The sequence below is a fragment of the Scleropages formosus genome, chromosome 1 (assembly GCF_900964775.1).
Source record: "Scleropages formosus chromosome 1, fSclFor1.1, whole genome shotgun sequence".
Classification (NCBI taxonomy): Eukaryota; Metazoa; Chordata; class Actinopteri; order Osteoglossiformes; family Osteoglossidae; genus Scleropages; species Scleropages formosus.
Genome location: NC_041806.1, coordinates 29,853,253 through 29,879,446, shown reverse-complemented (window position 1 = coordinate 29,879,446; position 26,194 = coordinate 29,853,253). Strand labels below are relative to the sequence as shown.

The window sequence follows — 26,194 nt, the reverse complement described above, 5'->3', positions numbered from 1 at the left end:
ATGGTATTTCACATACGAGGCTAAAAACATGGCCATGATGCTGGGCCTAGGATACACTTAAAGCTTTGGGATGTATTTTGTGTACATTTTGCACAATACTGACAGATGTACGTAAGCAACTATTGCAACTGTCCAACTTTTGGCAGTGAGGAACAGTCTTTCATTTTAATCTGTCCCTTTGTTTCCTGTCTATGTCTGTTCATTCATACAGGACATCTCCCTGCTGTCTGTGCAACATTTTCTGAGCCCCTTTCATTTCAAGGCTTTCACTTCGTTTTCATTTAAATAACTAATAACGCAAAAAAGACAAATCGATACACCTCGAAAACTGCATCAATGGATTATTATTAAAAAAAAAAAAAACAAGTTAGAAGCAATTAAAATATCCTTTGATGTCTTTGAACATCTTTGGACAAATTTAATTGATACATGACAAAGATGCTAACAATTAAATTAGTTTAAGAACGTATTTAGATTTAGAAGTGAAATAGCTAGGTGTTATTACATGACCACATCCTTAGTGTAATTTCAGCTGTATATTAAAGCAGTCTTTAGCAGCACAGTCACAGTTCCAGAGTCACTGGGAAGAGTGCCGAGGATCAGAATGTGAAAGCGTAGACGACGCCCACCACCACGATGTTGCCAATCGTGGCCACAATGGCGATCCAAAGCCAGATGGCATCCCTGGACATCGGCTGTGGCTCCTCTTGCTGGCTGTTGGCAGCAATGGCAGCGGCATGCACACTGGCAGAGGAGTTGAAGAGGGAGTGGTCGGTGCTGTAGTCATCGTTGGGTGAGTCCATGAATGCACCTGTCATTACAGGGATCTGTGCCAGAAGAGGGGTTGTTTGTAAAAATGCGCTAAAGGACGTAACCAACACATGCAACATTACACTGGTAGTATAAAGCGCTTTTTGTTGGTTACATTTCTGTTCATGTTGAAAGGTCATAGCTAGTAGTGTACTGGTTAGCACTGGTGCCTTTGGGTCCAACAATCATGGGTTTGAGGATTGACTGCTGCACAAGTACCTTTTAGCAAGACACTCTTAGTTGCTCCAGTAAAGTTACCAAGCTGTATAAATGGGTAAATAATTGTAGGTACCGTAAGATTATTAATTGCATTGAAGAAGTGTCAGCTGAATGAATTATTGCGAATGATACCATTGGTAGTTCATCTTAAGAATCAATACTTAAATTCTGTTAGATGATCCATGAACTGACCCAGATATTCACTTTGCCAGGCAGAGCTCAGTGACCATCAAGATTTACATTATATTTTTCAAGACGCTCTTTTGCCTTCTAATCCATCAGTATTTTAATTTGTTCTGAAGTCCTGTGTCCTCCCTGGTAGACTGCACCAAGAACTGACGTTGTCTTGAACATTAGCATTTTGTACCCAACATATGGATTTCTCTTTTGTCATGGATTACTGAACATAAAATGTATGTCCTGCCTTCTGAAGTCAAAGTGAATATAGCATGAAGACCATGTAATTTACTGATTTGAAAATGAGCGAGATTTTCTGTCAGGTCACAAATTTTAAAATTACTGTATATGACAGCAGAAAAGATGGTAATGTTTCTATGTTTCAAGTAATAATGTAAACTGCACCTTGCTTGCATCAGCTAAAATTAAATTAAAACCTTGAAGAATAAATCCACAGTAAATTATATTTAATAATATCGATAGATAGACAAATATTGGTAAATAGCTGTCAATAAATTTTTTGGTTAAAACAACAGATTTTTAACTACAGTACTGCACTGTTAGGCAAAACGTTTTTATCTGGATCCCTGCAACTTCATCTAGACATCTGTAGACTCCAGCTTGAAAAGATTATTTGCATTAACTGAATGTGTCTGGGGGGTGCGGTGGCGCAGTGGGTTGGACCACGGTCCTGCTGTCCGGTGGGTCTGGGGTTCGAGTCCTGCTTGGGGTGCCTTGCGAGGGGCTGGCGTCCCGTCCTGGGTGTGTCCCCTCCCCCTCTGGCCTTACGCCCTCTGTTACCGGGTAGGCTCCGGTTCCCCGTGACCCCGTATGGGACAAGCGGTTCTGAAAATGTGTGTGTGTGTGTGTGTGTGTGTGTGTGTGAATGTGTCTGTCTGCAAAGCCAATTTGAGACAAAATGTTTTCATAACTAAATTCTGTTTACGATGTATTTTATTGATCTTTCCATCTAATCTGAACTTTTGCAACCAGGGGTAGTCTGAAGGCACTCTGACAGACATAGGAAAAATGAGGTTGAACTGCTATAATTATGTAAAAGTATGCTTGACATTAACAATCAGATGTCACTGTGAAGTTCAGACTGGAATTAAAGGCATAATAATATGGGGCACCTTTAATTTTCCACCATGTGACAGCGGTTATCCAGTAACATGCAAAAAACATCCACTATCTGGCACACTGCATCTTTTTTTCTTGCTTATCAAAACTTGTTTGCTGACAGTTTTAACCTTAGCGTGGTAGAACAAACTCCTTATCTCCCTCACAATGGCCGAATTCCTGACATCCTTGTAAAATGTGTTGCTTTATATTATATACTTGCTATTCATTCTCATTGTAGTTAGCTACTTTAGCAAGGTGTATCAGCAAAATTCTGGTATGCAAATATAAATTATGAACAACGGCTTGTTGATTTTCTGGATGAACAACCAGTAGGTTGAAACTCGACATGTCAAGAGATACTTAATATCCCATATTCCTCACCACATCTGAAAATCTTTTTTTTAATCAACTCATCTCACTTAACTAAAAAGCCTTTTAAACTGCACTGTAGTCTAGAAACAATGAAACATCCAGAGCACCAGTACACTTTGACAGTGAAACAGGACTTGTTTACCGTATATTTATATATATTCGTTTTATGTGTTTTCTTAAAAAAATGTTAAATTCACTAAACCGTCCACATAAAATAGTCATTTTTGTACATGTGTAAACACTATATGCAGTATTCCAAAGATCAGTACGTTCAAGTTTATTTATATACATATACTGTATATTAGATTTTTTGACATAAAAAAGAGAAGTGTTTTCAACAAATTTTTAAATATTGCTTGTGTTTCAGATGTTCACCCTTTACATTTAGGCACTTCTGAATGCATCAGATAAGTGAGTAGAAAATGTCAGTGTGTGTACATTTTTGGAGACATCTTCTGTAAGTATAACACCAGTCCAAAGCATGAGTTCACCTGGGCAATCAGGCCAGTGTGTGTGAATGAAGTGAACTGGACAGATGAGTGAAAACAAAACACTCCAAAAATGTCCTGCATCTCTGGGAACTGCTACATAAAAGCGGGGAAAACACATTAACTGATTTCTTAACGCCGAAGGCCACATGAGAAATTAGATTATTATAGTACACCTAACACCAAGTCACCTAGAACAGAGGTGTCCAGAAAATATCAGTTAATAATAATGTGGTAATGTCTTGTACATTGCATTGAAATGTATAAGACCAGTGACCCAAAATTTTATGTAGGAGGAAGCTCAGTTTTTACTGCAATTACTATAGCATTTTTAAAATCATATACTGATACGCATATACTCTTTAATTTGTAGTTTTTTCTTAGAATATATAACATTGTTTTATATGTTATGTATCCATCTTCTGTCCCACTTGTCCTAAAAGGGTTGTGGTGGCAGCAGGGAAAGCCGAGAGACCTAGCCGTCCCTGTCCCCCGCAACTTCCTCCAGCTCAACCTGGGGGATCCCCAGCCATTCCCAGGCCAACAGTGAGATATAATCCCTTCAGCGGGTCCTGGGCCGACCTCGGGGCCTTGTCCCAGTTGGCTGTGCCTGGTATACCTCCAAAGGAGGCGCCCAGGGGGCATACTTATCAGATGCCCGAACCACCTCAACTGGCTCCTCTCAATGTGAAGGAGTAGCGGCTCTACTCTGAGTTCCTCCCGGATTTCCGAACTCCTCACCGTCACAGAGAGTGAGTCCCAGCACCCTGCGGAGAAAACTCATTTTGGCCGCTTGTATCCACAATCTTATTCTTTCGGTCATCACCCAGAGTTGATGACCATGGGTGAGGGTAGGGTTGTAGATCGACCGGTAAATGGGGAGCTTCGCTTTATGGCTCAGCTCCCCATTCACCACTATAGTCTGGTACAGCGACCGCATTACTGCTGCCGCTGCTCCCAGTCTGTGGCCGATCTCACGCTCCCTTCTTCCCTCTCTCGTGAACAAGACCCCAAGATACTTGAACCCCTCCACCTGGAGCAAAACTCTCCCCTTACCTGGACGGGGCATGCCATCCTTTTCCGTGAAAGAACCATGGACTCAGACTTTGAGGTGCTGATCCTCATCCCCACCGCGTCACACTCGGCTGCAAACCGTTCCAGTGCGTGCTGGAGGCAGCCATGTGACGGTGCCAAAAGGGCAACATCATCCGCAAAAAGCACAGACGTCACCTTCCAACTCCCACAAATAATGCCCTCCTGACCTCGACTGCGCCTTGATATCCTGTCCATGAAAACCACAAACAGGAATGGAGACAAGGCACAATCTTGGCGGAGTCCAACACCCACACTGAACAGGCTTGACTTAATGCCGAATATGCAGACACAGCTGTCACTCCGTATGTACAAGGACCGAATGGCCTGCAGTAGTGGCCCCGGTACCCCATACTCCCAAAGCACTTCCCACAGAATTTCCCAGGGAACATGATCATAGGCCTTCTCCAAGTCCACAAAACACATGTAGACTGAATTAGCAAATTCCCTTGCCCCTTCAATGATCTGTCAGAGCGTAAAAAGCTGGTCCACTGTTTCACGGCCAGGGTGGAATCTGCATTGCTCTTCTTCAGTCTGAGGTTCAACTATCGGCCGGATCCTCCTTTCCAGCACCCCGGCATAGACTTTCCCAGGGAGGCTGAGAAGTGTGATGCCCTGATAGTTGGCACACACTCTCCGGTCCCCTTTCTTAAAGATAGGGACCACCACCCCAGTTTGCCAATCCAAGGGCACTGTCCCCGAGGTCCATGCAACATTGCAGAGGCATGTCAACCATGACAGCCCTGCAACATCCAGGGCCTTATGCATTTCCAGGCGGATCTCATCCACCCCTGTTGCTTTGCCACTATAGAGCTTACCAACTACCTCAGTGACTTCCACCAGGGAAATGGACTCTGATAGCCCGAAAGCCTCTGGCCCTGACTCTTCAAAGTGCTCCTTCCACCTCCTGACAATGTCTTCATCAGAGGTCAGAGTTTCTCCACTCCTGCTAAACACAGCCTGAGCGAAACTCTTCCGACCCTTTCTGAGCTGCCAGATGGTTCTCCAGAACCTCTTTGAAGCCGACCGATTTCCGTTGTTTTCCGTGGCCTCTCCAAACTCCTCCCACGCCCTGGATTTTGCTTCTGCAACCGCAGCCACTGCAGCCTTTCTCGTCTGCCGGTACCTGTCTGCTGAGTCAGGAGTCCCCAGAGCCAATCAGGCCCTAAAGGCCTCTTTCTTCAGCTTGACGGCTTCCCTCATCGCTGGTGTCCACCAGCAGGTTCTCGGGTTGCCGCCATGGCTGGCACCAACAAGCTTTTGGCCACAGCTGTGCCTGGCTGCTTCCACAATGGAGGTTTTGAACAGGGTCCATTCAGACTCCATGTCCCCTACCTCCTCCGGGACATGGGAGAAGCTCTCCTGGAGGTGTGAGTTAAAATCATTCCAGAAAAAGGTCCTCTGACAGTCATTCCCAGCACACCCTCATTAAACGTCTGTCCATTAGTTTTCCCCGCCATCTGATCCAACTCACTACCAGATGGTGATCAGTTGACAGCTCAGCACCTCTCTTCACCGAAGGTCCAGAACATGTGGCCTCAAGTCAGAAGAAACGACTACAAAGACGATCATTGACCTTTGGCCCAAGGAGCTCTGGTACCAAGTATACTTCCTTGTGTTCGAACATGGTGTTTGTTATGGACAAACCATGACTAGCACAGAAGTCCGATAACATTTTACTATTCGGGTTCAGATCGGGCAGGCCGTTCTTCCCAATCATCCCACGCCAGATTTCCCAGTCATTGCCAACGTGAGAGCGTTGAAGTCCCCAAGCAGGACTATGGAGTCTGTAGGTGGGGCCGTGTCCAGAACCCCTCCCACCTTCTCCAAGAAAGCCGAATACTCAGAACTGCTGTTAAGTGCATAAGCACACACAACAGTCAAAGTTTTCCTCTCTGCGACCCTAAGTTGCATTAAGGCGACCCTCTCATCCACCGGGGCAAACTCCAACTGCATGGCAGCCAGCCGGGGGCTTGTGAGTATCCCCACACCTGCCTGGCGCTTCTCACCTCGTGCAACTCCTAAGTAGGAGAGGGATCACCCCCTATCGAGGAGTTTGGTTCCAGAGCCAACACTGTGAGTGGAGGTGAGCCCAACTATATCTAGTTGCTATTTCTCAACCTCCCGCACCAGTTCCGGCTCCTTCCCCCCAAGTGAGGTGACATTCCACGTACTAAGAGCCAGTTTTCGTCCCAAGGGGCCGTGACGCCATGCGCCACCCTGCCCCCTCCCGCAACCAGGTATACATAGCATCCAACCCCCATGCTGGACCTTGCAGTTGGTGGGCCCACATGGCCCCCCCCACAATGCCTTTTTGGGCTGAGCCCGGCCAGGCTACATGGGCTGCCCGGCCACCAGGTGCTCGCCTAGGAACACTACCCCCTGGCCTGGCTCCAGGGGTAGGTCCCGGTAACCCTATTCTGGGCAGGGTAAACGTTCTCTTCTTTATTTTTTTCATGGAGGTTTTTGGATCGTGTTAGTCTGGATCTTTACTCCAAACCTGTTTGCCTTGGAAGACCCTACCAGGAGCATAATGCTCCTGACAACATAGCTCTGGAGATCACGCAAGCCCTTCTGCCACGCCAAGGCCCCGTTCCAGGAAGGGAACATTGTTTTCTTTAGTGGGAAAATGTATACAGTCTAAATTTCTCATCTGGTAAGAACAATAGCTTTTTTTTTTCATTCAGCTGTTGTTATTACCCACCTTTAAAACTGATGAATAAATACACAAATGTTTATTAGCTTAAGTCCCTTCAGTTTAGATCAGGCAACTATTCACCCTGAGGCTGATGACTTTTCTCCTTCTGAAAGGACAAGGGCCCTAAACCAGGAACACTGGTTCATCATCCCCTACATGACAAGACATTGATACACAATGCCAGCTGCATGTTCTCTCAGCATTTTTCACTTACAGCATGAGACTAATATATAGTATATAGCCTATTGCTAATCTCGGTGTGTATATATATATATATATATATATATATATACATACATACATATATACATATATATTATATATATATACATACTTATAATATTTTTGACATACATGCATTTACACACAAGCTGACATTTGACATTAATTTATAATATTTTAATTTAAATCAGCACAAGCAATGTCAACAGTGGTGTGCAGACCAAACATTCCAAATGAACTTACATAAAAAAGAAAATAAATATAAAGACTGAGTGGCCAGTAATTGCCCTCCAAAATTACTTTTCTGAACAATGTAAACAGATTTCTTAAAGTGATTCAGAGTGTCACCCTGGCTAATCAAGCAATAATAGCCTTTGGAAAGCACATAGGAACACAAGAGACAGACCCATTTAAATCTACAGTCCAATTTTACTGATTTCCTGTCCATCACTGGCATAGACATGTTTGAAAGCAACCTTTATGACTGCAGGTTTCTTATGATACATTGCATTTCCTTTTCATATTGATTAATACCTGTTTGTATTATGTCTGGCTGGCAGATGATGGCACAGACCTGTATTTAGATTACATTACATTTATTTAATTAGCAGATGCTTTTCTCCAAAGCAACTTCCAATGAACTGTATGTAGTGTTGTCAGCCCACACACAACAGTGACTTACACTGCTAGATACACTACTTTCAATGGGTCACTCATCCATACATAAGTGGAACACACTTTCTCTCTGTCACTCATACACTATGGGTGAACCTGAACAGCATGTCTTTGGACTGTGGGAGGAAACCCAAGCAGACATGAGGGAAACATGCAAACGCCACACAGCCTGAGCAGGGATCAAACCCACATCCTCTCGCACCACCCAGGTGCTGTGAGACAGCAGAGCTACTCATTGTGCCACTGTGCCGTATTTATTATTATTTTGTTGATTTGCATGTGATTTTCTCAAAAGTGACTTAAGGTTTCACACATTTACTGAACTGTGTGTTTCCCGTGAAGGTAGTTCATGTTGAACACCAAATGTACTGTGGAACATAGTATAGACTGTTTATTCAGATAATTCTGGATTCACTGTAAACCTATGAATTTACACAGCTGACTGTAAGTATGAAGAAACTGTCTAATCCCTAAGAATACCAAGACCAACTGTATGGTGTCTCCCTGCACATCTTCATCACAGTATGCTCTAAAATATATGAAATTCATAAAAAAATAAAGAATCATTGCCTATTATATAAATATAGGGTGGGTTGTAGTGTTTAAAGAAAAATAACACGCTATTTTGCACACATCCACAGGCACATGCAAACATGCGAGTACACACACATACACAGAAAGGGAAGAAACACTGACAATGTATAAAGTGTGGCAATGATGTCTATGTCTTCAGGGGCTCACTCCTGACATGTATGCACCACAGTGCACTCGACCATGAAGTCTTCCCCAGCTCAGCAAAATGACAGCATGGGTTTGCAGCCAGATGAAGCACGTGACCAAAATGTGACCCTTTGGTGGCTTTATTCCCTGACGCAGATCAGAAAAAGCAGTGGAAAAAGCATGTGTTGAAACTCGGAGTGGTCGCTGAACTGAATATACTCTATCTATCTATCTATCTATCTATCTAGCACATAAAGTACTGTGCAGTTCCATCAAGATGAATATTTAAAGAATGCAAAATGGAAATGTTATATTTAAAGGGAGTACACCACGCATACTGTGTACTTATTATGTTAATTCGGATGCCACCAGCTATGAACAAACCTCAGATTATGAATACATAGAGATAAGCATACATCTGCATATGACATGTCTTGGATATCCACGATTTTAGTAAATGTATAATCCTACTAAGTATATTTTTTAAATAAAAAGTGAAATTAAAAGTTAAAAGGTAAAAGCTAAGTGCTATACACAATGATCAATTCACTGTCTGGCAAGTGGTCATGAGGCACCGGCTTCCAAAATTGAAAGCTTTCTGCCAAATATGTTTAGTTAGATGCTTTATGAAGCTGTGTGTGGGTGCAGTTAGCATGTCCAGCAGAGCTACACAGCCCTTTACCACTGGAACCCCAGTACCACCGCTATGAAAAAAATTTTCTGTCTTCTGTTGCCTTCCAGCTTTTCTTCCTGACTTTTAAAATTGTCTGTATCACTGTTATTATTAATAATAGCGGCACACTAGTCCTACTTCATTATATGTTGAAGGTAACATTGTTGGGTAGGTGCTTTGTAACAAAAATCCCTTAATTAGATAATATAAATGAGCAATTTTCTTGTCCTAGTGATTACAGAATTATACAGAGACAAATTAACTGTCTTCTTTTTTCTTTTTTAAAGGGTTTATTAAAAGGGATGAACTCTGGAAATAGAAGTCTGTCCTTCCAGCACAACTGCTATGAGACTAAACATTTCACTTTTTACTGAAAGCATCTTAATATTCGGAAATGTTAGTCAACATTTTTTACAAACAACAAAATAAGACACATCTGAAGAAAATTACCTCAATTTTCTCATCGCTGAATAAAACTGATTACATTTCAAGAAAAATCATTATGCTACTGATGCATGGAATTAATTGTCCAAGAAAAAACAGGTACATTTATAATCAATACCAATTTATTGGAAGTATGCAGTTTCACCTTTAATTGGTATTCAATATAATTTAAAACTACTGCAAGAATAGTTTTCCTTCTTATAACTAAGGCTCCTTTTTCCAATAATTTCAAGTTTCAAGCACAAAATCCACACCTTGGTGATATTGCACCAGACACGGATAGCAGAATTCCTACCCCACATGAGGAGCAGCTTCTCCTGCATATGTAAGTTGCAAAGAACGCATCACCCTAATAAAACTATATTAAAGGCAGTATCATTACAAATGACTTTGTATGAACTTATTTACAGTGATAAATTTAGCAGATGCTTTTGTCAAAAGCAATATACAATGATTAATAATTGGAATAAAAATTAATTAATAATTAATCTGACATACTTTCCAAAGGTGCCTTAGACAGTGCTGTACAATCATTAACCCATTTATACAGCAGAGCAATGTAACACAGTCTCTCAGTCACACATATACACTATCAGCAATTGTATTAACCAAATTTATACAAAATGCACATCTTTGAACAATGGGAAGAAATCCATGTGAAGAACAAAAGAATAAAACAATATAATAAATTATGATATACGACATATTATGAAAGGGAAAAGGGATTGTGACATACCTGGTTCTTTCAAGAAGCAGGACAAAGAGTCATGACAGACCGCTCCTCTTCCTTACATGTATGTAAATGTTTTATGTATAAGAAACTTTGAACATGTGGGTATCAAGCCTGGATTTAAAGGTGTCCAGAGTAGTTCTGATATTCTGGACTTGGTTTTCCATTAGATTTTCTCTGTGTTTAAAAGAGAAGGATGGTATTTTGCATGTGTAGTGAAAGAATGAGACCTTAACTTCTATTGTTCTGCAGTAAACCACAAGATGCACTGAACATGTCACACCTCAGTAGCTGCCATAGTTCCTTGTTTACCTCTAGATGCAGTCTCACAGGTGAACCTTTTGTCTCTGAGGTACGTATTATCTGTTTTCCCCTTTCAATTAATGATAATGAAGAGTCCTTTTTCACAAGAATTCACCTATGAACAGATCTTCAGGAACAAATTATGCTCATAAAGAAGGAAAGTCTATACTCCTTTTTTAAATTCTTCTAAAGTACAAGTTACAGAGAAAGTTTACAAATTCTGTATGACAACTTTTTTCTTTTTCCCCCCCAAAAAATGCACTTAAGGCAGGGTTTGAAAACTCAAGTTGTGTTTCTGTTGGTTTTTATTTCAGCCAGCTCTCCTGACACTATCAGTCTTGCTTCTAGAAAACTACAACACTGAAACTGGAGATTTTCTAAATGCACAGAAACACATAAAAATTATTGTGCAAATTTTTGTTAAAGTGGTTAGTTTATATTTACATTTACATTTATTCATTTAGCAGATGCTTTTCTCCAAAGTGATGTACATCTCAGTGAAAATACAATTTGTGCATTACATTAAGAGAAAGATACATAGCTGCAGACGTGATTCTCAAGTAAATCTAGTTTGTTACTTTCCACTTGATGCACCAATGTTCATTGCTTGAGTAGGTGCATAAAATGCAGGATAGATGAATCCTGATAACCTTCCAACATTTTTTTTTTTCATAAGGTACACAAACATTCAAAGTGACTGTGTAAAGGCTTATCTGGGGATGATCATAAAGTTACAGTGCATGAACATTTACACCATACATGAGCTGGAGAGATCTTGGGTGAAGTGAGTCTGGAAAAGGTGAGTTTTCAGAACGTTCTTGAATGTAGACAGAGTTTCTGCAGTTCTGAGTAAGAGGGGACGGTCATTCCACCACCACGGCGCCAGAACGGAGAACCTCCGTGATTTCCTTTTCGTGCGCGGGACCACTAAGCAAGCAGAAGTAGACGAGCGAAGGGGTCTGCCTGGGGTGTAGCGGTTGAATACAATTGAGTTTAATATGTGTTTTTTAGACTATCAATGATCTCTAGCACTATTCATACCTAGGCATTATCCATTTCACGAAAGTAAAACAGAGGAACAATTCTCTGTATCTAAGGTTTTCTACATTGTTCAGTATATTTCTCCTCATGAAACAGATATTAGCTCACAGTGAAATAGTGAGGCTTGCTCGGTGTCTTCAAGCATATTTTCTCTGGATACCCCTCTGATGTCATTACAGCACTTATGGTACTGGTGCTCTGCAGATACCTCACAGGCTGTTGCCAAGGGTGGCACCTAGCAACAAATTATGCTTTCTCTTGACAGCTGCGTAGAGATGGCTAAGGAGCTCTATGCAATGGGCACTGAAACCCTCCTAATCTCCCAATGTGTTAGAGATCTCCAGGGAGGTCTGCTGTCTGTCACCGCTTCTTGCTGCCATATGCCATTACATATTTGATATTACAGCGATAATATTAAAGGACATTTGCATTACTGTCAGAAAAATGCATACTAAACTAGAGCTACTGTACTTCATTTCACAACTAAGAAAGCACATAGAAAGAAGAACAATTTTTATTTAAAAATAATTCTGCTTTATGCATTAATGCTGAGTCACTATGTATTTAAACTCAGGCTCAAGCAGGTCATAGATAATCATGCCTAGTCATGTGTCAAGTAGTTCTTAAGTTAGTACATTCAACCAGAATTCAGGATATTTTGCCTGAATTGAATGCCATGTATAAGATGACTCTGAAAATGTAAGTTTAGACTGCTTTCAGTTGGCATTGTCAAAGGGAGTAGCAGTTTAACTCTCTTTCAGACATTAATTAACTTAAGTTGGGGGGGAAACCAGTTTTCACAATGGTAATATTCAGAATCATCTTCTTCTTGAGCTTTTAATGCCTTATTAAATATGCACATTATTAAAGAGAGCGATAGGTATGGAAGACAGGATGGTATATAAGAGATATTCTTTTTGTACCCATACATTCATCATTCATGTCTGAAGACACCAGAATAATGATGATCATCATCGCCAAGTCAACACATAATTCTGATTGATGGTGGTGCATTACAGCTTGTGTTTTATCAACATTTGTGTGTTCCAGAAGAGTGAACCTAGCAGGGGAGCACATCCATTTGTCAACAAATGAAGACATATCAGAGACAGCTGAGATCCAGGATTAGGCTGCTCCTCCCCCAACTAATGACATCAGCAGTATGTTTCCTCCTGCTCTTAATACTGATTATACAGGCATGGTGCGTGCTCTTTGCATGAATTTATCAGAACCTTTAAAGCAACACTTATATCATGTTCAGTGGGAAAAAAAGGAGTGGAGCTGGACAGATCAACATTATTCCATCTTTTCTTCATGATCATGCACGGAGCACATCTGCGCACATCTGGAGACGGCACAGCTCGGGCACCGAGGCACCTCATCAGCACTCCTCATCCAGCTGAGACCTGGGGTTACCCACTCACTTATTTTCTTTTGTGTCCAAGCAGTTTCCGTGGAAGCACAAATCTGCTGTCTCCCATCCTGTGTTGCTGTGGTAACAAGAACAGCCTGCACAAAGAAAAAGATTTTGGGGCTTACCTAACTCCCTTACTTACATGTTATAACCTAAGTTAAGCTAAGATAAGCTTAGCTACTAATAAGCTAAAAGTGCATAAAGTACACCATGGTATCTGTAGCGAAGAAGGGATTATCAGAATGCCTTAATAACATCATGGTAGCCCACGGTTTGCAGTACTGAAAAGCTGGTTTTACTCTTGGGAGAGAAAGACTTTGGTGGTCCTTGATCTTCAAACCTAAAGTAGGAGGCATCTTTGGTTTTAAGTCTTGAGGAGAGGATTTCAGTGCCACCTGAAGAGGATCTGAAGCCTCTTGCTGGTCTTTGATTTTCAAATCTGAAAATCCTCCTGCAGTATAAAGTCATCATTTTAGCTTTTTAATGTTAACTACAAAAAATACATTTGCCTTATACGTTTCTCCAAAGCAACCTACAATGGTGAACTACCTACAATTATTTACCTATTTATAAAGCTAGGTACTTCTTTTTTTTTTTTACTGGAGAAAGTCAGGGTAAGTACCTTGCTCAACAGTATGTTAATCCTGCAGCCTGGGAGGCCAAAGGCAGCAACTCTAACCACTACCTAACCTGCTGCCCCCACCAGAGCTATATATTTTGGAAATATCATATATGTAAGATCTAGTATTTGCAATGTGTTTGTTCATCTTCTTGGAAAGTAAATCAAGTTATATGCCCTTTGACTGTATATTTGCGTATGCTCTGCATTCACACACATTAGTTTTGAGTTCATAAGTTATTTATGAACGCTTACTTAAGACACATTTGTGAGCATGAGATGTGTAAATAAAGCTTATTTCTGGCACTCTCCTCATTTTTTAGACCATTCTAGCATCACTTTAAATCAAATATTCAAAAATTTGTTTAAAAGCAACCATTAAAGGGGCTTTTTGATCGCAATCGCTCTGCTGAAAAAAATCACAAATCCCTTCCAGCTTGCATTTGTGTCATGCATTATGTTCCCATCAAAGTGGTCACTATTCTGAGAGCCAAATCTGAATCGTTTCAGTAAATAAAAGCTCCCTAATTGGGAAATCCCTAAACTGTTAAAATGGCCAAGTTTTATTCCAGTGCCAAATTGCTCCTCTCTGTGATATTTACTGCTTGCGATATCAGACAATAGAAAGCCCTTCCAATTTTGGTTCAGAACTTAAAAATAAGGTTCACCATTAGTCACCAAAGGCTATGTTTCAGTTTTAAGTGTTTCATGTGTGTATTTCATGCAGTCAAATTCATTAAGCTTGTGGCAGCCTATAGAGTAGTGGTTAGAGCTGCTGCCTGTGAACCCAATGGTTGCATGTTTAAATCCCAGCTGTAGCACCCTTGAGCAAAGTACTTACCTTAAACTGTACTATCATATTTACCCACCTGTACAAAAAGTAAGTCATTGTAGATAGCTGAACATTGTAAGGTACTTTGGAGAAAAGTGTCACATAAATATAAACTACATGAATCATTAACATCTGAACTGTGCAAGTTTTCACCGGTGCTTTTGAGGGGTAATAGAACAATACCTGAAATAACAGATTGCAAAGCTTTTTTTTTTTTTTTTTAAATTTTTTTATGCGCTTTCCTGTGCAAAGAGCATGCTTTGCAGCACCGTCTGTGTTTGTCTGTAACAAATACCTTGTAAGATACTACGGTACAAAAAGAAGCACTTTCCACCCACAACAGCCCAGATGCTGAACTTTTGTCTGCTGAGTGAGCTTAAGGCAAGGGAACAAGGCAAAAATATGCCAATGGGACAATGGTGACTGGGATTCCAGGATACTTATCTTGTGACAGCACACATTTCACAGCTTCTGTCTGTCTCCCACATCTCCATTTCAGAGAATCCACCATGCAGAGCCACTTCAATGCTCCTACCATTAAACGGTGATAATGGAGTCTAATTCTGCAACGGTCACCTTACGCTTGTTCTGTACAGTGTATTACCTTGCTCTAGAACCTAGGGTGTTAGCGTTTCCCACCATCACCCCCTCATCCATGCCAATAATGATAATTATAATGTTCAAAAAAGCTTTAGAACACAAACATCCAAGATGTCTGCTTTTCTTGAAAAATAACTGATTAAACACACAAGAACCCTCTCAAGCATATGATAATAATTTTGTTGAATGTCAAGGGTTTCCTAATACAAGAGAAAATGACCTGAAGGATCATGTACTCTTTTGTTCAATTTTAAATGACATGAAAAATTCCAGCAATACAAATAATGCACCTCTTCTGGAACTGGCATCCAGAAGACAGGTTTAGATGCACTCTTGATTTCATTCTTTGGGCTCATATGCACAGGTTCTGAATTAGGTGTCCTCCAGCAAGTTATACCTCATGCCTGCCTTTACAGAATGATAAATCTGTGAAATGAATACACATGCCTTTGGATTTAAGAAGATTAAAATCTTTTTTGATTCTTCAGTCTTTTAAGCATCATTTTGTTTGTTCAAACTTTCAGATATTATGTTTGACTGAACAGAATATCAAGGCTCGACAAAAAATACAAATAACAGAAAATATAGAAAAATAACACAAACCCAAACAATACTGCAAGATAAGAGAGTTCTAGCACAGAAAAAAATGTGACTAAGTAACACACTGGAATGAGTGTCACTTTACATGTCCTGCAGGGGATTACTGCCAGGCAGATATGCTTTGGCTTGGGATTTCTGTGACTAGCTCTACTAAATATTTATAGGATATTTCATGGAGAATTAGTGCTGAATTATCACCCCTCTCTTCCACACTTGAGTGACACAAACATCATTCAAGTCTCCACGGTCTTATGAGAAAATGGATCTGAAGATCCTGAGACTTGTGGCTGCATGTCCTTAGCTGCCACTGTTTATGTATACAATTATAATCTAGAAATTCTAAATTATAATCTGGCACCTATGCATGACCATTTATATTTTACTCCTATCAGAGCTAGAGTTCCATGCAGTAGGTGAAAGTACGACTCTGTTATATTCTCCATGGCCTAGTCTCCGCACCCAATAACAGACTTCACTCACAAACAGAAAAACTGGTTTCAGATGCAGGCGCTGATGAGCCCTTTACTCATGGGCAGGTCAAACATGCACCGGGGGCCATTGTGGCATCTATCTAGCCTTTCCACTCCTGCCCTTTTAACAACCAAGGAGCCCTTTCTGACGGTGCAGATGACACACACACTTAAACTCCCACAAACCAGGTCAAGTGAATGGAGGAACCTAATAAAAAAAACCACAGGCACATTAAGGTAAGAGATACATTCCTCTCTGCATGTATCCTCCCCCAGAGGAGTCATGTGAATGAGGGATGACACATTTTACCCCTCTTGGATTTCATGTCTCATACCAGCACTGCACTCATTTACACAGTACATGTTACACGCTACACGAGCGCGATGCAGTGTACACAGCAAAATAACTGAAAGTAACAAACATGACCAAACATGTACAAGTTTAAAATGGCGCCTAATCAAAAAAAAAAAAAAAAAAAACAGTCTGGAACCACGTGATTTTGAATGCCACAAGAAAATCGGACTCGGACAGGTGTGTCTTCCTTACAGTCCTGTGTGAAAATAAGACTGCAAATGAATATGTAAATCAGCACCGTGATAGATCATGTGATGATATGGGCCCCAACTTTAATTCTGGCAGTATCAGCAGTATGGGATTGCAATCAAAGTGGAAAACTGCTCTAAATCTAAAGGTTTTATGGAACACTTTTTGAATACTGAAAACAGAGCAGCTCTGGCTTGCTTTGTGTTTAACATTAATTATCCTCTGATTACTTCTCCCATGATGCCATTCTCTTCATTTTTTAAAATGTGCACTCAGTGGATGAACCGTGTTCCATTTTCAAGAGACTTTGTGGCTTTTTTTTCATTTCTTTACACTCCATCACAGGGCCTATAAAGGGTCTTTATTTAAGTTTTGATAATTAACTGAACCTGTACTGTTATTTCATGTAGACCATATGAAGAGTTAAAATGTCTTTGAAGAACAAACTGTTTATTTGGAGTCCTATAAATCTAATACACAAAGTGAAATAATTCACACAAAAGAATTATTCAAAATCATGGATGACTTAATGATGTATTAATACACACTAATTACTGCAATCATAAGAAACTTCAACTGTTTCCATTAAAAATGCTTACGCTGCTGTAAACACTTTCAAACATTTGGGAAATCAATAATTATGCTGTTTTGCGCAGAATTTAATACATTTGTCATTTCCAGATTTAAACAATGCACATGATGATTATACATAGATTATTCATAGATTTGGTTTGGTCATAATTCACAGTCAAAGTGCTACACGATAAATAATGTATAAGGGACTGAATAAAGCAGATACTTTTCTGAGAATGCAGCCTGATTTTTTCTTGTGGTTTAACTGCTGGTCTAATCAAAATCTTGATTAAATTTGCATTAAGGGAAATAATTTTTTTAGATTAAGGACTATCCCTACTACAGTGGATGACTGCTCACGGTGCTTTGTAATTTCAGCAATTTACCTAAAACCAGTTTAGGAAAATTTAATCAGCAGATTTTAGACAATCTGTGAAATTTAGTTAAACAATCTTTAGCTTTTTATCTTACCCAGCCAGGTGTCTTTAGTAAGACTAAATACATACATAAGGCATGTTTACTGAAACAAGTGACCCCACATCCACACAAATCAAGGTAAAATAAGATAAGGTAAAACAAGATAAGGTAAGATGGAGCTCTCTCAGTAGAGTGCCCCTGCCCTAGTTCAATAACAAACTGAAACCACTTGAGGGGAATTTTGAAGGACTTAAAAAGGAGCTGGCCTAAGGATTGAGGGCATGGTTAAGGGAATGTGGATTTTTGGTGAGTTTGCAGAAGACGGGTGGTTGGGGTTCTTTCGGTTTACAATTAAACTCTGCATCACAAGTCACATATGATATGACAAGATAATGCTACACTACTGCATTCTTAAACATTGTTGAATACAATGAGATGACAGAGTCTTGGTCACATCAAGAAATAAGTTCCCACTCAGCATGGTCCCCTGGTACTCACTGGAGAGGTTTCCCCCTCTCTTCCCCCCGTGGCTGTACGGCAATGATTCGCTGAGGTATTATCTTCCCCACAATGCTTCACAATTTAATTTTCACCCCCCCTTCATCAAAAATGTCAATTTCAGTGCAGTACTGTGGCTCTAAGTTACAGCTCTGCTTTTGCTTGTGCTGTCTGTTTCCCTTCTGCTGTCTTCTCTCCTACGAGAAATTTGCTAATTCCTCAAACGAAAGTTGCAGAACCAGCTTTAGTCACGACTGTCGTCCCAAACAAGGCCTTTAGCAAAAGCCGTGGTATAGTTGCTTTGTTTACTGGCAGTGGAGAAAAGGCTGATTTATCAGGGGGGTTTGCTAACACCTGAGAGCATCTCTACCCATTTGTGGATGAGGTTTCTCACAGACCAAGGGACTCCCACAGAGCGCTATCAGCACAGTGTTTTGTGCTTTAAGCAAAGATGAATGCATTTTAATAGCGCACTTCTTAGAAAAGGGTGCTTTTGCCAGTCTTCAGCTTTTATTAGAATGGCATGGAAATGTCTCACTCACTAAGTGAAATTAAATTTTCATGTATTCCTTAACATGATTCTGATAGGAATGAAAAACAAAATGTGGTATAGAAACTTGTTTGCTCACCATGTAGTGGATTTGAGGCTCGAAATCAAACCACTGACTGCCATTAGTCTAACAATTGTATGTTTGTTTTGTTTTTAAAAATATTATTTCATTATAAAAATGTATTGAAAGACTAAAATGACATACCACATTTATCAGTCATGCCATTATTCCAAAAATGGTAATGGTCAATAATATGTAATTAAGTGAGGGTCCCATGTTCAAAGACCATTCCTTTGGGGGGTGATAGGGTAAAATGTTGCACAACATGACTTATTAACTATGTATTACATTCTCCAACATGGGATTTAAACCCACAGCCATTGTTGTTCCGTGCTCTGAATACTGATTCTATGCCGTGCTTGTATGTTAGCCCAAACTTGCAGACCTTTTTTAAATTTTAATGTGCCTAACTGTTATAAATTCCTGCACTTCCCTTCTTTACTTTTTTATGTTTTCCACAGCCTAACGTTTATATTACAGGCTAATGTTATTTCATTAAAAGTGGAAGACAAGGGTGGTGGGATAACCAATAAATCTTGAGCAATAAAATAAATGATGCAGCGTCCTTCACTGAGAACTTACCTAGGATTAAAGTATCCAAATTTATTATCCTTTCATGCATAACAGTCCTGCCAATATCTTTGCAGTTTGGAGCAATCACATAAGACACCAATATTAAAATTCAATTCTGGCACAGGTACTGATTACCATATACAATAAGGCATTCGTAAAGGTTTCTTCCCTGTCTGTTGTGGCACAAAGACTGGCTATGCAGGGATGACCTAGTGGACATGTCTGCCAGTGACAGAGTCTGGCATGGTCAGGCAACATGTAGTATGAAAGTAGTTAATGTGAACAACACTCTGGGTTGGGACCCGGCACACTCTTGACAAATAGTGGTGAAATTCGCTCTTGAAATGTGCTGAAATCTGTGGTTTTCTGGAGCAATATTATCTGAATTTGCATGTGGATCCTGACATCCGGTACGTACTCAGACATGCCTTGTGAAAGTGCATAGTTTAAAAAAAATTAAAAAAAAAAAAAGCTGTAGCAGACATTGCACAGGGATGAACAGCGACTCAAATATTAACCTGCCATGGTCGGTACCTCAACTAAAGTGACACAACAACAAGAGTGAAGCACAGCCACACACTCCCATCGTTATTTTAGTCTTTTTAGGCAAAATAAGTGTAAATACTCTGAAGTGTGTCATGTGCAATTCTGTTGTCACATAAATCATACCTTTTTGATGAGAGGCTGAATTGCTCTAAGCATTCTCTTATGCAACGATGAACCACGTACAGTATATGTTGTATGTTCATACCACCACACAGATTTTCTGAGGCTTCACTGAACTTTGACCTCTTCCATTTTGTTTTTCTCCTGCTCCATTTCAGCTTTCAGTCCTGGCTGCTCTAGTGTCAGTGGCACAGATATATGAAGCCGCTTCGAGGAGAGAGTGCTGCTCTTACCCCCTTGAGGAAGCTACTTAACCTCAGTTGAGCTTCTAGACATCTTGATTGTATAAATGGCTACGGTGGGAAATATGAAGTCCATCCCCGAGAATGGTGTTCCAGGCCATTAAAATATAAATGAAACTCCATGTTAGTGGTTTGGATAAATCACAAACAGGACGTACCCTGTCAAGGTGATTTTTGATATCCCACAGAGCACTTACTACTTCTGCCAGTGTTCTTTCCAGATCATTTCCCCACACTTCTAAAGAATAAGGGCTGATACTTCATTCTGAGATGTGTAAGTACTCTGCGTTGCATGCATACATGAGAACCTTTACCAGACTTGTTCTGACGTTCTGCCTCCTGACAGAGCAACCTGCATGTCGTGAATGGAGAGAGAGCATCACTTAAACAGCCAGGAAATAGAGCATGGAAAATACATATTTGTGAGCTTGATGTCTGAATTTAAAACTTTGAACTTAAGTAGATGATAGAAGGATTAATAAGGAAGTGAATGTAAGCAGGTGTACGTGGAGGATAAGAGACATAGGAGATGCCAGAAAACTGCCCATAGCACTCATTCTCAACCTGTTAATAGTAATTATTGTTATTCTTATTAGTAGAAGTAGTTGTCACAACAGCATCAGAGAACTCTGGAATTCTTTTGAAGGAAAGACCTTGTACAGCTACAGCCTAACTTATGTATTTTCTTTAGAAAAAGAGAAAAAAAGGTGGTCCCAGTTTATCCTACAAATAAATTATGAATATGGACTATGGACAAATACATGGAAAGATGTACTTCTTGTCTTACAGTGCAGGTCACAGTGACTTTGTCGGGAAGGATTTCATTTGAACTCATGCACTCACACATTGGAGTGACTGTGCATTTGCAAACAGCATGCAACAGCACCTCAGGGTACAAAGGCATATTTAAAGCAGAAACAATAAAGCACTTGTTTGTGCTTTTCAATTTTTTTTTCAATATTTCATTTAACACCACCTCAGGCATACAATTTTCACACTGGTGTCCAAATTCAACTTAAACCTGATATGAGCTCCTAATTTTAATACATAGTTCTGTTACACACAATATTGCAAAAATGTTCAAGCATAACATTGTTTCAAACTTTAATAAGATTGCCACGATTATGATCGTATTTTATCCATGCCATGGGTTATGACTTCATTTCGCACATATGCAACACAGACTGGTAACAGACCAAAAACTTCACACTACCTGTTTTCTTGCAAGAAGCCATACTCATATTATGCTACAAATTATGACTCGCTCACATAATTGTTAGAACAATAGACAGCGTTTAACATTACAGTTGCTTATCTAGCACAGGATTTCACTGTGGGGGACCCTGCGTTTTTGTGTTGTAGCTCTTGGTAGTTCTTCCACTTTGAGTATGATCTGACCAGATCTGCTGAAGGGGGCTATGTGTTTACCTTCAGCTGTGGGACACATTTTTCTGGGGCCAGGTGAGACCAGCAAGGATTAATGGAGTCATCTGTTCCAGCAGGCAGTTTCACTGGTGTATCATTATTCCGTCACTGCTTTGCGAGTAGTCAAGAAAGAAACCATGCAGTCCACCTCTGTCGTGATCTAAGCATTGAGGTTGTGTTGTGCCCACCTATCACTGTGTTAACAAAAGTATATCATACACCTCTTAAAGTGGGCAATAATGTATTATTATTACTATTATTATTTATTGCAGTTTCACGAAGGTCAAAACATGCTGCCAGGTGATCTACCATGAAATTGCCATAGAGATTAAGAGTATGTGTTAATCATACTGGGCTGCCTTTGTTCTACTTGCTAACCACAGTAATGCTCTTCCATTTTGGAGATTTAGGCCTGGTCAACAGAGGTTCATTATGTATAGCAGTTAAAGAAACCGCTATGAATGTTTGCTTTTCTATTAAAAATCCTCTACAGAAGAATTTAAAATTGGTTTCCCGTTATTATAATTGTAATTTGATAGTCTTTCACACTGTATCAGACTGCAGGCCTTAATTCCTTCTTATTTCCATTCACAAAGTGTGTGCTGTAGCAGAAGGCAGCAAGACTGAGCAAAATTACATTAATTTACACTTATTGCACTTGGAAGACCTCGGCAGCTTAGAGAAAGCTGGTTGGGTTTTTCGTCAACACTGGGGTGCTGTAACACTTTAGGTTTCCAGGGAGACTTTCTCAGTTGCAACAGATTCACTCTCTGAGCAGATGTCCTTGTGCAGAAAAGCTTCAGTTGTTCACATTTTATGTCTTTGCTTCACACACTCTGTGGTTTGATGATGCAGAAAGAGTGTCTCCCTTGAGTGTACAACTAAACAGACCAACATCCATTTCCTTCACCTAAAGCAACCTTACAAATCCAGGACAATGCTGTTGCTTGATTTTTCACAAGGCCTGACCAGTCATGTCTACTTTACAGTTAATGGCTATGATTAAATAAGATGCTCCCTGCTGGCCTTGAAAACCAGCCTTATGATCTTTGCTTGGCGAGACTGTCCCTGCATTGTGGCCACACTTACTGCACTGGATTGGACTGCACTAGACAGATGGATGTATGAATGGATGAATGGATGGACAAATGGATGGATGTATGAATGCCCCAGCCTAAAAATGACAGTCTTTGTCTTGTGATTGGGAAAAGTGTGGGGGGGCTCTGTGAAAGTGTGTAGGAAGGGAAGTCTGAGCCAAGTTAAATCCAATATGATCTACGCCAATGGCTAGACAGCTATGCTCGCAAGGAGACACGTGTCTGGAATGCAGAGGTTGAGGAGACTTTCAGAAGATACAATTAGTATTTAAATGGCTGGCATCTGTAAGAAAACCCCGATTCTGGAGAATGAAGCCCTTTATAACAGGGGCTGATGAATCTGACAGCTTTCAGCAAAGAGATTGCTGCCGTATGAAAAACATACAAAAAAAAAAAAACATGAATAAGAAACACTTTTGCTACATCTTAAGAGCCAGATACATTTTTATAGCTCTCTTACAAGTATTCCATTCTAATGCAGAACTATATCATATAGCCATACTGTATCTATATCATACAGCCATGGGTGCAATTTTCAACAACATAAATTGTTTGGATGTGTCCCTGTCATTTTTTGTGAACATCCATCTTTGTTCCTTCCACGTTCATGTCAAATTAAGCGGGCTTCATATGTTAAGAGAGTTAAAATGGATTTATGCAGCATCTGTGATCAAAACTGTCATTTTTTTTTTACTCATTCTGTTCCATGTATATCCTTACACAGTTATTGGAATGTAGGTAGAAATGAGCTCCCACCCAGTTATAAAAATGTTCATGAGTTCTCGGTTACACTCTCTGCATCTTCGGAATGACACCAGCCCTGGACAGTGCTTAACATGCTTCCGTTATATGGGAATATACACACACATACACTGTCTGAAACTGCTTGTCCCGAGCAGGGCTGCGGCAAACCAGAGCCTAACCTGGCAACACAGGGTGCAGGACTGGAGGGGGAGGGGACACACCCAGAACGGGGTGCCAGTCCAGCACACGGCACCCCAAGGAGGACTCGAACCCCAGACCCACCAGAGAGCAGGACCCGGCCAAACCGGCTGTGCCTCCCTGTCCCACCCCCCCACATATGGGAATATAAATGCTGCTAAATGAATAAATGTAGATATAAAATGAGGACATGCTAACCTCCTTCATGACAGTCTTAGAATATAAGCCCATTTTATATAAAGTACAAAAGTGAAAGGTACTGTATTTATTTTATCATTTTGAAGGTTAGCATTAGTACAGCATCATGCTCAGAAGTATTCCATTGGCATTGATTCCATACCTGGTTATAATTTGTGGTCACACTTTTACCATCAAACCAATCTGGTTATTTTGTCCCAAATAAATTTCACTTATCACTTGCCCAAGGGGAAATAGATCAAACAGTTCTCTGGGAAATAAATATATTTTATACTTTATTTAAAAAGGTATCTTTTAAAATAAACACAACATTTATTGGCTCTACGGAGACCTTGAACAAGACATAAATATAAGAAAAATTATAATTAGTCAAACATTCTCACGCTTTCCTTGATAATTGTGAGCAAACCCATTTGTGCCTGGAATATTTCAATATATATGTCTCATAACTTTATTTACCTACTACTCTCACTGTCGTAATGCATTTGCGCCGGTTATGGAGACAATGAATACAAAATAAATAATTAATAAATACAGAGTTGCCCTCGGCTAGGTAGGTCTATAGCTACGGATCAAGTCCAAGCAAACTTACGTTCATATTCGTAATGTAATATCATATTATCTCCAACAATAACACATTGATATGACGTCATTCGCGGACATGTGGCACTTGTGTTGTGTAAACAGATTAATTAAGTATGACGAGCGCTCGTGCACTAACATTGATGCGTCTCGCTGGAGACGCAAACAGGTACACGAACAGGTACATGAACAGGACACAAATTCACGGCTGGCGCTCCTCCGGAGCTTAGTTTCGGAGACACGAAGCGAACCGAGTGCAAAAGAGCATCGCAGCTGCTCCCTTACCGCACATTGGAATAACTTCGCTCGCCGACACGCCCTTGGGCTCAGTGACTGCAACTTCCCGCAAATTAGGCTAATCGGTGCGTAAACAGAAATGAAAAATAAGATCACGTTCCGTACGTACGGGAGAAGAAAGAAAAGAAAGACAGCGGTGGCACAGTCCTACCTGCGCGGCCATAAACGAGAGATCCATGGCGCTTCTAGGTCGCACACAGTATCCAGGGAGGAGAGGAGAGGAGCGGAGCGGCGCTCAGGCTGCGAGGACAGAGCTCTGAACCCCGCAATAACGAGTTGCCTCCCGTCGTCAAAACGGCATCTTCTTATCCTCGCTCCGCTGCCGAGCTCCTCCGCGCGCGCCACTCGATGAGCGCTCGCATTGTCCTGGGGACAGACACAGACAGAAAGAGAGAGAGAGAGAGAGAGAGAGAGAGAAAGACAAAGGGAGGGCATAGAGACGTTGTTACTAGTTGAAATATTTGCTGGTTGCGCTTTTAAACATAGTTCTTCTTCATATTATTATTATTGTTATTATTATTACTATTAGTAGTAGGAGTATTATACTAGTTCTTTGGATTTCACAGTTCTCCAGCTGGTATTAAAACTAAGTGCTCAGGAGTCTTTTTAAAGGAGGGCATAGCTGAAGGTCTTGGGTACAGAGTAAATTCCATTATTTAGGTAAAGTTATGGTTAGTGCCTGCTGTGTGGTGGCTCTGGGGTTCGAGTCCCGCTTGGGGTCCCTTGCGGCGGACTGGCATCCGTCCAGGGTGTGTCCCCTCCCCCTTCTGCTTTGCGCCCTGTGTTGCCCGATTAGGCTCCGGCTCGCCGCAGCCCCGCTCGGGACACGCGGCTTCAGCCAGTGTGTGTGTGTGTGGTTAGGGTTGTCTGGTTCAAGCCAGTCTAAAGGAAAATATTTATTAACCACTTCTTGCTTACTGAGGCCTTAACAGCAAAGCCGCTGTACCTCAACCATTTGGAGAAGACAGTGGTCAGTTCAAGAAAGTAAAGAACTTCTGTTTTTATATCGCCAAGAGCCAAGGACCTTGCAATCCACCAAGTCCTGAGTTATAAAATAATAATAATAATAATGTCACCATTATCATAATTTTTAATCACAAGATAATATTTTCTGTATAACTGTTCTATCAACACTTTGGCAATAAATGTGTGTTACAGTTTCTCATGTAAATGAATTAAGTTGAATTGAGAGACAGAGCAGGAACAGA

The 26,194-nt window shown here is 40.6% G+C and overlaps 1 protein-coding gene across 1 annotated transcript; it reads right to left on the bottom strand.

The window, feature by feature from the left end:
- Positions 1-496: 496 nt before the first annotated feature.
- On the bottom strand, positions 497-25,358 carry LOC108924051 (uncharacterized protein C14orf132). Its single transcript, XM_018735164.1, has 2 exons — positions 25,138-25,358; positions 497-827 (listed from the first exon to the last, which is right to left on the bottom strand). Exons 1-2 carry the CDS (start codon positions 25,162-25,164, stop codon positions 600-602), a joined length of 255 nt encoding a protein of 84 aa, XP_018590680.1. The 5' UTR covers positions 25,165-25,358; the 3' UTR covers positions 497-599.
- Positions 25,359-26,194: the final 836 nt, after the last annotated feature.